This window comes from Carex rostrata, chromosome 1 (assembly GCF_964058835.1).
Source record: "Carex rostrata chromosome 1, lpCarRost1.2, whole genome shotgun sequence".
NCBI classification, from domain to species: Eukaryota; Viridiplantae; Streptophyta; class Magnoliopsida; order Poales; family Cyperaceae; genus Carex; species Carex rostrata.
The window spans coordinates 7,832,691-7,846,384 of NC_135918.1; the positions used below are offsets into that span (position 1 = coordinate 7,832,691).

At 33.8% G+C, this 13,694-nt stretch overlaps 2 protein-coding genes across 3 annotated transcripts; both read left to right on the forward strand.

Annotated features, from left to right (window-relative positions):
* The first annotated feature begins 2,640 nt into the window (after nt 1-2,640).
* On the forward strand, nt 2,641-5,446 carry LOC144554295 (uncharacterized). Its single transcript, XM_078302654.1, has 4 exons — nt 2,641-2,899; nt 3,868-4,296; nt 4,387-4,732; nt 4,838-5,446. Exons 2-4 carry the CDS (start codon nt 4,100-4,102, stop codon nt 5,444-5,446), a joined length of 1,152 nt encoding a protein of 383 aa, XP_078158780.1. The 5' UTR covers nt 2,641-2,899; nt 3,868-4,099.
* Nucleotides 5,447-9,581: 4,135 nt separating this feature from the next.
* On the forward strand, nt 9,582-11,243 carry LOC144565637 (uncharacterized). 2 transcript variants are annotated; one of them, XM_078315455.1, is made up of 2 exons: nt 9,582-9,652; nt 9,750-11,158. In XM_078315455.1, the coding sequence occupies exon 2, from the start codon at nt 9,867-9,869 to the stop codon at nt 10,974-10,976; it is 1,110 nt and encodes a 369-aa protein (XP_078171581.1). In that variant the 5' UTR covers nt 9,582-9,652; nt 9,750-9,866; the 3' UTR covers nt 10,977-11,158. The 2 variants fall into 2 exon arrangements, 1 of the variants encoding a protein (XP_078171581.1); XR_013514923.1 differs by adding an exon at nt 11,187-11,243 and having other exon boundaries at nt 9,646-11,139.
* The last annotated feature ends 2,451 nt before the right edge of the window (nt 11,244-13,694 follow it).

Consider the following 13,694-nt stretch of genomic DNA (forward strand, 5'->3'; position numbering starts at 1 on the left):
AAAAAAAAAATAGATATCTGTAATAGACCCAATTGAGGGGTCCGATTGCAATTAAAGGCAGATTATCCATTTCGTATCCGTATTCATTTAGGGTAGATTTAGTTTTGAATTTTGATATCCGTTTACTATCTGTATTCGTACCCGTTCATTAAAAGACGAATGTGGATTTGATATCAGCATTATCCGCTACGAATTCGCTTCGTTTACACCCCTATTATGTGTACAACAATGGAGCAAGTAACTACATTAAAAACTTTCCCTTCCTTCCCAACTCGTCCCCTCCCCTTCCTCTCTCATATAATTACTGGAGCACACAAAGCGAAGACAGAGAGCGACATCGAGTCTGAGCAGCGTGACCTCTCCAGAGCCGTAAGTCTTCCAACGCCTCTTCTCCAAGCCATCTCTACTCTAGAATTTTGTTCTCTTGATTCAATCCATTTAAAAAATATATTTGAAAATTTCATAAATTAGTATATGAAATGGTAAGAGAGTGTTAGAGTGAGTGTTAAAGACTTGATTATCTTCTTGTACTGTGAAGACTCATTGATTTAGTGATCTTGTGTTGTGCTTCTGTGATTTTCTCCTGAAAAAGTTTTCACGTAAAATCTTGCATCTCTATTTTATTTTCTTATACTTGATTACTTGTTGTGTTAGTTTCTTGTGTGATTTTCATATTTCTCCATTTGATGAAGTATCGGTGTATGCCCACTAAATCTCCTATAACGTTTTCGCATCTAATCCCAGCATTTTTAATATGTAAATAATTTATTATAATATACAAAGTTATTTTCTAAATTTATTTCATTGGTCATTTAACTGAAGTGTTTGTCAGATATCGAGTTCTTTATAAAATTACCACACAACATATAAAAAAAAACAAAAAACAAAAAAACAAAATGAGCGAATATTATTACAAAATATTACGAATGTTGTTAGAAATTGTATGTAAACTTCAAATTATAATTAATTTTAACATGCACAAAAACAATGAAAGCACTAACTAATGCAAATTGCATATTTCAAATCAATACAAGAATAAGAGGAGGGTTGAATGCCTCATTTTTTTTATATATCATTATAGCTCATATTTTACAACTTTATTTTCTTCATATTCAAAGTCTAAATTGTCGATCCGAATTGTTCAACATGATATCCATACTAAAATATGGTCGGGGATGAAATTTTATAATTTTTGAATTTTTTTTTACTATTTTTTAAGATGGATAGAAAATCATTGTTTTTTGAACGGTGCAAAAACAATGATTTTGTACCTATATCTTAAGAGATAGTAAAAAAATTCCAAAAAATATAAAATTTCATCCCTAGGCATATTTTAGTATAAATATCATATTGAGTGGTTCAGATCAATAGTTTGGACTTTGAAAACGAAGATATAAAATATGAGGTATGAAAAATGAGGAGGGATCCAATTACACCCCTTTTTGATGACACCGAATTACACTCTCCATTTTCAAAGTTTTCAAATTCCAAACAATTGATCCAAACCATTCAACATAATGGATATGTTCAAATGTGCTTGCAGACCTAATTTTACATTTTTTGGAATTTTTTTACTATTTATTAAGTATTTAACAAAATCGCTATATTCGGACCGTTGAATTTTGTATCCATCTTAGTAAATAGTAAAAAAATTCAGAAAAATGTAAAATTTGATCTGCAAGCACATTTTAACATATCCATCAAGTTGAACGGTCTGGATCGACTTTTTGAACTTTGTAAATATAAGGTGTAATCCGGTGTCACAAAAAAAGAGTGTAATTGGATCCCTCCTCACAAAAAAATGAGGTATTGGAAGTCTTCCCCAAGAATAATTAGATTAGAGTTTTAAGTCAAAACTTATAACTTGGGCCGTTAAATATAAAAGATCACAAATGTAATAATATCAAGAAAACTTGCATGCATTGGAAAGTGAATGAAAAATTCTAAAACGAGTAAAACATAACAAATAGAATATTCAACTTACATAAAGATTTACCTTGAGACAAATGGCCTTAAAAGTTCCTTATTATAAAGATAAAGAATAAACTTAAAATGAAAAGAAGAATATCTTTTGTAGAAAATATTACAATATTTTTGAATTTCTTGACTAGCAATGCATTACTCTCCATATATATATATATAAAGAATCTTTATTGGGAGCAATATTTCTATTAAAAAATAATTCTTTAAATAGCACCCCTAAATTTTACTACAAATATGTAATAATAACAAAAGACGCTTAGATCGTCTAGAAGTAGATTTTAACCTATCTAATTCTAGTGTGATATATTAACAAAAATAATTAGTCCTTGTTTTTTGCTGCAGATATATTAATTCGAGCGCAAAATATAGAAATGAACCATATCATCCTTCTTTTTATTTAGGGGGAATTTCATGTATATCCCTCAAAAGTTTCAATATTACGTATTTATCCCTCTAAAATCTATAATTACATATTTATCCTTAAAAATTATAGAAACTCACATATTTGTCCCATCTAACTCTATTATATATCAAATATGTCCAAATATAATTAAATAATATTTTTTAAACATTAAAATAGATTTTACAATATTAATTAATATTGTAATGACCATTGTACCCTTCTTCCTCTCTCTCTTTAATCTGTTGAGTTTGGCAGCGCCAAAACCTCCCGCCTCCTCTCCAAACACGCTAACATTCTCCCGCCTGTTCTCTCTGATTTCTCTTCCCGCCTCTTTTCTTATCACCTCCCCTCTTGATTTCTCTCACCCCTGCGTTAATTCTTCCCTCTTCATCTCTCCCCTATTCAATATGGCATCGGATGTTGAATCGCCCCTCTCTCTAGACTTGACTGCCAAAGATTACTCGAAACCTAGATGGGAGAACATGGTTGAGTCGCCCACTATCGAGACTAGATGTGAGAACATGGCTGAGTCACCCACTACCGAGTAAGTTTTGAAACTTAGATTTTGTGTTAATTTTGTTTGACTTAGAAATTTATTTGAGAATTCTTGATTAAGCACTTTGGAGAGTACATGAGTAAGTTCTGATCAATTTTGAGTCGGTACTAGAGGTACCGATAATACCAGTTAATTCTAATTTTACTGGTATGGTACCAGTCCGTACCAGTGGTATTGGCCCATGAGTAGTGGTTCTGGTAAACACTAATTGGAGGCAAGAATGGTACCAACTAGACCCAGGCAAATTTCTGATAGGAACTGGTACATAGGCGCAACAAATAGCAGCATAGAATTTCAAGTTTCTAGGAGAAGGCTTTTTACTGGTTTTTATTTTCATGTTGTTTAGAGATAATTTAATTAGGTTAATTTCTACATTTAAGCTGATAGGGCATTGTTTAGTTTATTTCTATGTTTTGTCCTAGGTTTAGTTTAATTTTTTTACAGTACTAGATTTTAGATATTTTACTTTATATACTGCCTTTTCCTGAATAAATGAAGACAACCTACGGGCTTTTAATAAAAAAAAAAAAACCTATGAGTACTGTGCATCCCAAAAACAGCCTCTAAATGAAAAAAAATAAAAAACATTGGTTCTAGATTGAAATTGACAAAACTGTTGTACTTCCATATAGAGAACACTCATGTGAACACACTAAAAAAAAATTCTTGATTTGGAATTTTCTGTGATTTTTGGTGAGTGTTTGAAGTCCATATCCTGAAAATGGGGCTGGTTCAGAAAAAAAAACTGCTATCAGCCTAGAATTTGTCAGTTAGAAAATCACTGGTTCATAATAGTTCCTGAACCATGAAAATTCTGAAATTAATTAGACATAAAGTTCAAGTATTGTTTGTCATTTCCATATAAAGAACTTCTAATTTGGCCAAGTTAATTGGTCACAATAAAATTATGAAATCAGGTTGTCAGAACAATGGACAGCATCTAAAAATTAAATTTCCAGCAAATAATTTATTTTGCTAGTTCAACATTGTCTTTTGTTATTTTCAGGCATTCATCCAAGTACAAATTAAGATTGAAATATGGAGGTTTCTTCCGAATAATCAAGAACTCTTGCAGGAGAAAATATTGTTTTGGCTCTCAAAAAAACATCTATGTGGATAGTTGCTCGTACAACTTGAATGAACTAATTGAAGAGGTGATGAAGCATTATCCATTAAGGGGTGATCTAGTTTTCTCCATACTCTTTGTTGACAAGAATGCCAAACAACAATCTTTCATTGAACTTGATTCCGATGACAACTTTATGGTGATGCTTAACATGTATGAGAAGGAGAAAGAAGTAACCATCTATGTGACGACTGAGAAAAATATTAATACAAATGTGTTACAACAAAGGTATATATGCATTTTGAGATAACTAATTACTATATAAATCATGCATTATGTATTTACCACTGAAATGTTTAACTTCTAATTTTGGTACAGCGAGGAAGATGAAGTTTTTAATGAACCACATGGAGAGGATGATTCAGACTATTGCCCCACTGAAGAAAGCTATCAAAGTCGTTACAGTACTGATAGTGAAATTGAGTTGCCTATTTATGAAGATGAAACTTATGAATATAGCAAGAAAAGTTCAATTATAGAAGTAAACTCGAAGTTTCTAAATGCAGTTCATTTTAGAAGGTCTCTAAATCATCATGCATTGATGAATGAGTTTGAGTACTTCATTGAGAAAAGTGACTTGACACGATTCACAGCAAGATGTGTAAGTAGAGATTGTGAATGGCGGATTCATGCTTCTGTCCTACAAGATGGTGTTACTTTTGAAGTAAGTATTTTTTGTATCAAGGGTTCAAAAATGATATATTTTGACATTTTTTTTGGTGATTAATATTATTTTCCAAATTCTTGATTTTTTTTTTCATTTGCATAGGTTAGAAGATTTATACCTAAACATTCGTGTACACAAAGCAACAAATGCAGTAATAAGTGTGCCACTCAAGGATGGGTTGCTGATGTTGTAGTTGATAAGTTAAAATCTGATGGAGATGTCTCTGCTGCCGTGCTTAAAAAGTGGCTAATGAGGAAATACAATGTTGACGTGCCTTATATGAAAGTTTTTAGAGGAAAAGAACAAGCTTATACCGATATGTATGGTAAATGGGTTGACTCTTTTATAAAGATGGATGATTTCAAAGAAGAACTACAACGAAAAAATCCGGAAAGTGTTGTGGACATTGAATTTGAGACAAAAGATGGCAAGAAGCATTTTCAACGATTTTTTATTTCACTAGCAGCTTGCTCCAAGGGATTTCTGTTGGGTTGTCGGCCTTACCTTGGCCTTGATGCTTGTCATCTCAAAGGAAAGTTCAATGGTGTACTAGCAGCAGCCACGGACAATCGAAAAATGCAAAGCCGCCTATGCCATGGACATTGCTCCAATGCCGGGAAAGGATCAATAGGTGCATGTAGCAACAGAGGAGAAGATATATCCACCTATCTGTTGGGTTTTGCGCGGTGTGCTAACCGGAAACCCGTTTAGGCTTAAGTTGCGGAATGACCGTAGAACAAAAATTTCTACGGCCAACTTAAGCTCAGGATTAAACGGGGTATGTCAGGAAACTTTCCAAGGCGGTCCACCTTCAGTATTCCTTTGGCATCAAAACCCAATTTAATCCTTTTACAGATCTACTCCATGATTGATTTCTAAAACTTTAATCTACTTACAAATTAAATAGATTAATATAACATATTTATACCTTGTTTCCAAATCACAGTTGGAATGCAGACCGAGCGAGTAGAGCCTCACCAGGGAAGGAATCGACTCGGAGTATCACACGTGTGATACCTCTATCGGTTATCCACCAGGACTAACCGGAGAGCGGTTTATTTCTTCTGCCAGAAATACCGTAAACCGCGGAATTCTGCAAAAACACTATTCACGGGGAAAAGACGAAAACCCGTAAACACGAATTTTCGGTTGCTCAGTTTCATCAATATGCAAAACTGACATACCGCTAAATTCGGTAAAACACTATTCATCGATCCCGTAAATATACTCCACAACAACCCGCAAGATTATACGTCAAGTACGTATAACTTTATTTTCTCAACCGAAACACTATTTAGGAGAGAAACCGAGAAAGAGAGAAAATACCGATTCGTTTCTGCACGAAAAGATACATGTGAATGTGCATATGTATATATGTGAATATATATTTTTCTCTCTACCCCTCCACCCCTATTTATAGTGTTTAGATTCGGTTGCAAAAGACCAAAATGCCCTCCAAGTTCGGCCTATTTACAAGATATGCCATTGACACCTCATCCTTTTATATGTGAAATGACCAAAATACCCCTTCCACACCCTTCCACATTCTTCTCCATGCTTCTACACATGTAAGGTGGCATAGGTGTGAAATGACCATTTTGCCCTTGTGGATAGGATTGATGACATGTCATCTGGATAGGATCAATGACGTGTCATGCGGATAAGCACGAATCTGAAAAGACCCGAATGCCCTCGGCCCGAACACAAATAATATTCGTATAATTATTCTGAACAATTATATATATTTTTCTTTCGGTTATTTGTTTCGGTATCGATGACGTGTCATCTGGATAGGATCGATGACGTGTCATGCGGATAAGGACGAATCTGAAAAGACTCGAATGCCCTCGGCCCGAACACAAATAATATTCGTATAATTATTCTGAATAATTATATATATTTTTCTTGCGGTTATTTGTTGTTTCGATAATTTATACAATGTGTCCTACACATTTATAAATTAACCGGTTAACTTTTATACAACGTGTCATACACGTTTATAAATTAACCAATGTTTTTGCTTGTTATTTTTACATAACATTTATAATTTAATTATAACACGTATAATTAATTATAACCATCTTAATATTAATTATAATCAATTTATAATTAATCAGTAAGATTCTCCGAGTAGCTCCTATATGGTGTGACCCAATAGGATCTGTGTTATGTTGGTAAACAGAGTTAAAACTGTTTTAACTTCTGTTAGTCATGGGTGGCATCTGGCAACACATCATGACCATCCAATTACACAGATGATGCTGTACTGTACAATATCACGATCCAGTAAACAATTTACTTGTGTCTGTTCTTCTGTCTCATAGCTATCAGATTAGTTTCAAGATAGATGTGTGTCATCCTTGCTAACTGAATCTTTTCTTGATCTTGAGCAGATTATCAAATATAATTACTCTTGTAATTATACCGCTAGCAGATAATCTAACTCTATCAAGGGGCCCAGTGATGCTATAGCTCGTATAGAGATACGAGGGACAAATAGTATTCTTGGTAAACTATCACTTCCTCAGCTAAGCTATACATATGGAAAAGCTACCGTTATGACTGCTTTTTACGGACAGCGGTGGATAACAATCACACATACATATTTCTCAGTGGGAACGATAAATACCTCATACTGTAGAACGTGACACTGAATGAAAACATAAATGACACGAACACAATTCTATTTAATGTTTCATTCGGGGTCTGTCAAATACCATGTTTCTAAAACATGTATCTATGTGATTAAAATGACATCTCGTGTCAGGTGGTTTGTAAAACTTAACCATCTTTTAATCCACATACTAACCTTATCGCGGTAATTAGTGTTCCTGCTAATTACCTTGGTCAGTGACCTTTTAAGAGTATATATCATCTATATTATGGAGTTTCACAATTTCAGTCATGAACTCGAAATGATCCATAAATTCAATAATACTCAAGGCAACAAAATGCTATATAAATAAACATTCAATTCATGAACAAAGCTTTATGATAAACTATCGTATTATTGACTTCTAGATTATTACAAACTAACACTATCATCAAACGTCCGCCTGGACGACCTAAAAAGAACAGATATGTTTCATCCGATGAACCGACGAGAAAACACAAGTGTCAGCGTTGTGGCATGTACGGACATCATCAAAAGACTTGCAAGAACCCGGCACCTCTCATGACTACATCTCAAATATCTGAATCTGGTACCTCTAAAAATGTATCTCAACCTACGACTGGTAAAAGGTTATCAAACTTATTTATGTTCTCATTTGGTTAATTTTTTAGAAATTCAATCTCAATATTTATGAATGCCCTTATAGATTTTTAATTGCTGACAATAATATTTTTTCAAATCAAGGTACGAGGAAAGAATTCACAAGCACATAGGAGTAAGAAGTCGATGCCGTGTGATGCCATGCATTTGACTGTCTAATAGTTGTGATGTGGTCTAATATTTTGTTTTGATTATGGTTGCTTGCATTTTCTATGTTTATAATCTTATTAGATACTGCAATAGTGTATTTTTTGGAACTTACTGTACCAACTATTAAAAACTTGTTGGTGCAATATAATATTGCAATGATTCTTTTGGAAAAAAACAAAGTTTTTGTTTTTGTCTAATGCTGATTATGATTATGGTGTCATAATTTAATTATTATACTAATGGCCACTAAAAGTTTCATAATGTTATATTTTTGGAATATACTGTTATTTTTTCTTTATGCAACCAAGGTGTTTAATACAACAAAATGAAAACATATTGTAGTGATTGGTACTGGTACGGTACGGTGCAGTACTGGTACGGTACGGTTCAGTATTGGTACTGGTACGGTACGGTGCAGTACTGGTACGGTACGATTCAGTACTGGTACGGTACGGTTCAGTATTGGTACTGGTACGGTACGGTTCAGTACTGGTACGAGGAAAGCATAAGACAGTGAAATACTGAGAAAATACTTTAAAAAAAGTTAATTAATTTTATTTATAATTAGTTACAGAGCAGTTTAATTTTTATGTACGTGAAGATATAGGAACTAAGAAATCTTTTGGAAAAATATGAGATAGCAGGGCATCAGTGCCATAAAGGGGATTTATAAAAGATTGGCAGGAAGAAAATATATTATTTCTTCTTGCTCACTGGGATAGAAAAGAAAAAGAAAAAGAAAATAAAGTAAAGCAAAAGAAGATTTGGATGCTTTTGCTCAAAAATTTTAACTGGTACGGCTATGTAAATCACAGAGCCATAAAAGCTGAACTGAACAAATTATATATTAGCTTAACTAATTAACTGAAACTATAAAAGATACTTTAGTCAGGCTACAAAATCCTGTTGAGGAATAAATTAGTTAGGCAAAGAAGGTACTGGTACGGCTATGTATTGGTACTGGTACGATTTAATATTGTTTTCTAACATTGGTCTTAGAAGGGAACATAAAAGAAGGGTAAAATGGGAATACATAGAAAATTAATGTTAAATATAATGGATTGGACAAATATGTGAGTTTCTATAATTTGTAAGGATAAATATGTAATTATAAATTTTAGAGGGATAAATACATAATATTGAAACTTTTAAGGGATGTACATGAAATTCCCCCTTTTATTTAAGAACCGATTCATACTTAAAAGCGAATTTATACTTAATACAGTTCAGTTTATTTCATAAAATCAAATTCATACTTTGATTCGGTTCGGTTTAAAAAATTTAAGAACCGATTAAACGAACTGACCGAACCAGTCTTTATTAAACTCGCTTGAACCAGCTTTGGTTCGGTTCATTTCTTAATACCTTCAACCTCAAGCGAAGGCCGAAGGGGTTGAACTTGCTCCAGGGCTTTAATCGGACTAGGGTTTTACGCTTCTCAGTTTAGCCGACGCCTTGTCTTTACTTCCTCTCCGACGATCGACATTTCTCAGGTTCAATCCATTTAACAATTTCTTCTTCCTATTTATCTTCTCTTCTCCCTTCTCCTGTTTTTATTAATACTCATTTATCTTTGATCTTTACCTCAAGAGGAGGCGCAGGGGCGCTCTCTCTGAAGCGCTGATTTCGCCTTGGCAACTAAACCAACCTCAATTCTAAATCTCTTGGATTCAACTAAGCGTTCTCTTCGGTTTGTTTGAGTTACCGATGAACACCCCTAACAAAGATAAAGATCTTCCTGAGCACCTACTTCACCATATCATCCTACCTCGTCTTTCTTTCAAATGCCTCAACAGATTTAAATGTATTTCAAAGAATATGTACGAACTAATCAGCGCTGATACCAAATTTGCCGCCGATCAATCTCGCTCAGGCTCAGCGGACACTTCATCAAGCGGCTGTGGCTTTGTGTACATGACACATAGCGGCCTAGCATTCTTTCCCGACCCGGCATTGATAGGTGTCCCTGATCCGTCCCTCAATTTCCTCAACTCAACCTCTCCGACTAAGATCAAGCTGGTCACCTCAACAAATGGCCTCCTTCTACTTCATGGTGAATTTAGTGGCACAAAATCCCTCTGTGTGTGTAATCCTGCTATCAAAGAGATGGTATTTGTACCATACGTTGACCGGGAGGAAAAATTCTCCTGTGAAATGGGTCTTGTTTATGATCCTTGCGAGTTGCCTCATCGGTTCACCATTGTTGACCCTCTAGCGAACCACCATACAAATGATATCCTGTACCAATTTGATGTTTTTCTTTCAGAGACTGGCAAATGGACCCGTTCGAGCCAGAAGGTAAATATTCGCACGATTTTTGAACCAATTAAAGCAGTGTGCGCGAAGGGGGTGATATATTGGCTTTGTGGAAAGTTCCTTCTGTGGTATGATGCAAAGAAGGATTTAGCTGGGTCCCTCGCATTGCCAGCTGTAGAAGTAAGTATGCTAGATTTTGTGCGTTATGTAGGAGTCTATGCCGGTGAAATCATGTTTTTGTGTGTTTGGAGTGGCAAGATCATGGTGTGGAGACTAACTGGAGGGTCCCGCTGGGATAGGCTACATGCAGCGCGTTGGACTGGCATGGTGGATGGATCTAGCTTCATACGCCCGGTAGGGTTTGATGGGCGGTTTGTTTACATCGTGGTGCCACTGAAGGATAAAGATAACACTAAGAGGTTGCTTAGTTGGGAAGCTAAGACGGGACGGGTTGAAGAGAAAGGTCTGGTAACTCTAAATGAAGACTGGCGCGGCGATAGAATCTTTAAATATGCTAACATCATGGCCAGAGTGCCACAAATATTGCACGGGACTTCTTAAGGAAATCAACATTTTTGTTTTGTACTGTGCTCTTCAGGAAAAGGCGATATGTATCTTAGACTGGTTTGTTAATTAGAGTTATATTCATAATTGTTTCTTCATTTTTGGATGTGTTAGAATTATGCATAGAGTGTGTAATCTTGCAATTTTCAGATTAGAGAGGGTCTTCTTAGGAAGTTTGTTATGTGGTTATCTCTATTTTCAGATTAGAGAGGGTCTTCTTAGGAAGTTTGTTATGTGGTTATCTCTATTGGGTTTCAATGAAAGGGAATATGCATAATCATGTGAGAATGTCTTAGATTTGGTTTCTTTCTAGTTTTAGAGAGCTCAATTTAACTTGGCTATTTTGACTAGTATATTTAGTTGCTTCATAAATTAATTGTTATATTTCCTCGACTAATTATATGGCACATTTTGGTTGGGAATAGGTGTTTGATAGACATCAGATATAAATTTGATTTGATTTCAGGTCCAAAACCATTCAATCTGAATTGAAATCCGTAGAGATTGATTACAAACATACATACTTTATTATGGCAAAATATACAATTGACAATTTCAGCATGAATATGATGTTATTTTGAACTATCATATTTGTTGTGCAAAATCATGATTCTAAAAATATAAACTTTGACTATGCTGTCCAAAACCAACCAAAATTGACAATGCAGACCCATCTGGTTGACCTGACAAAAGCCATCAACTGAAAATCATATTTGCTTGATTAAAATGGGGAGGGGCATTTTGGGAATTTTGGAATGAGGGAGGTATTGGTTATGTTTGAGACGACTTTGGTGTAGTAGGGGCTTCTACCAGGGCATCATTATTCTGGTGCTAGTTGCTCACACTTGCAGTGCATCTCGCTTATTATTGTAGTGTTAGCTTCTTAGCCTTCTTTCAAACTTTTCTTTCATGTTGCGCTGTTTTGGTGTTTAATTGTATAATTTGAGGGTAAATGGTGGGTCTATTGTACTATACATATCACGAGTTGGTTCATAATACGGATCAATATTTTTATTTTCAAAATTTTAACGATCAATCCGAACTGTTCAACATGATCTCCATATGAATATGTACTCGCAGACCAAATTTAATTTGCAAGTACATATTCATATGAAAATTATGTTGAACGGTTCGGATCGACCAATAAGATTTTAAAAATAAAAATATTCATCCGTATTACGAACCAAATTGTAATATGCATAGTACCATACTAGTATCATACCCGTGCGTTGCAACGAGATATATTATAAGAAACAAATATATCAATGAAAATAATAATTATCTAAAAATTAAGATACATGTTAATAGAAAATTTATATGATTTTGTATTTTTAATCAACTTTAATCGTGATCTCTAATAACAATTTGATGATGTGATTATTCTTTATTTTTAAGTACCAATAATATCAAATAATAGCTCAATTCGAATCTAATATCAAATATCATACAACAATTCAATATCGACATATAATATGATATAAAAACCATAAATAAAAAGTGTTATCATGTGTATGTATAGGATATATATATACACATATATTATAAGAGAAATATATACTTACACACACGTTCCAATTTTGTCGTCTTCTTCTTTGTTTCTAATTTAGAATTCACACACACACATTGATATATTATATATTGAAAATATATTTTAAATTGCCCACACCAATATGTATAGAAACAAAGAAAGAAAAATAAGGAAATAAAAAAAATTGATTTCCATTATGATCCATGTAGAAACGAAAAAAAAGTAAGGAAACAAAGAAATAAGAAAATAAAAGGTGGAGTCTTCTCAATTGAAGAGGGGAAATATAGAAACAAAGAAATAAGGAAATGAATAAATATATAGCTAAATTTCAGAATTTGTTCAATTTTAATTGTAACATATCGTGTAGCAGCACATGTGATGAGTATGATTTTAACTAAATTTAGATTTTTATACATAAAATAGATACATTTAATTAAAAGAAGACAAATTATGTAATTGGAGGGCTGAGATCAAATCCGAAGTTTCATCTTTCAATCGTAGCCGTTGGCGGATCGAACACCCAACGTGCTTAATAATAGAATGGAGAAATGGAGATACTCACTCATCTAAGGCTGTATAGAGTGAATACAGTATTCTAGAGGATACTTTTCGCGTGGGAAGTAGGGAGAAAAATTTGAGAACTTTTTTTGTTTTGTATTTGCTTGTAAAACCTTTTATCATTTATTCTATTTAATGAAAATTATTGGTTGGTAATCGCCTAGTCGCCAACTGACTTAAAAAAAATAACAACCAATTTTGAAACGATCAAATATGATAAACAGTATCATGTAATTGACATGTTGGATTTAAATTGCTTGCTTTCTAAAATCTTGCGACAATGGATGACACATTAGTTTTAATTAGGACAAAATTCCAAGCAATTATATACACAAATCTTCCTGGTATGGATTTAACTGCGTACCAGAAGGCACACTAATTGCCTAAGGAGGAGGGTTCAAATGCACCCAAATTTTTGTGCACCCAAATCCATCCTATCTTTTTTCTTTGTTTTCAAAGTCCAAATAGTCAATCCGAACCGTTAGATGTGATTTATATATTAAGATGTGCTTGGAGACCAAATTTTATATTTTTTGGAATTTGTTTACTATTTATTAAGCCACTTTGAAAAATTGCTGATCCAATGGTCCAGAAAATGTAAAATCAGCGATTTTCAAAGTGGCTTAATA

Excerpts from the sequence above, each read along its gene's own strand:
- LOC144554295 (XM_078302654.1), top strand. The coding sequence starts at position 4,100 with ATGAAGCATTATCCATTAAGGGGTGATCTAGTTTTCTCCATACTCTTT. Across the intron at positions 4,297-4,386 it reads ACAAATGTGTTACAACAAAG|CGAGGAAGATGAAGTTTTTA; the intron begins GTATATATGCAT and ends ATTTTGGTACAG. Across the intron at positions 4,733-4,837 it reads AAGATGGTGTTACTTTTGAA|GTTAGAAGATTTATACCTAA; the intron begins GTAAGTATTTTT and ends TCATTTGCATAG.
- LOC144565637 (XM_078315455.1), top strand. The coding sequence starts at position 9,867 with ATGAACACCCCTAACAAAGATAAAGATCTTCCTGAGCACCTACTTCAC.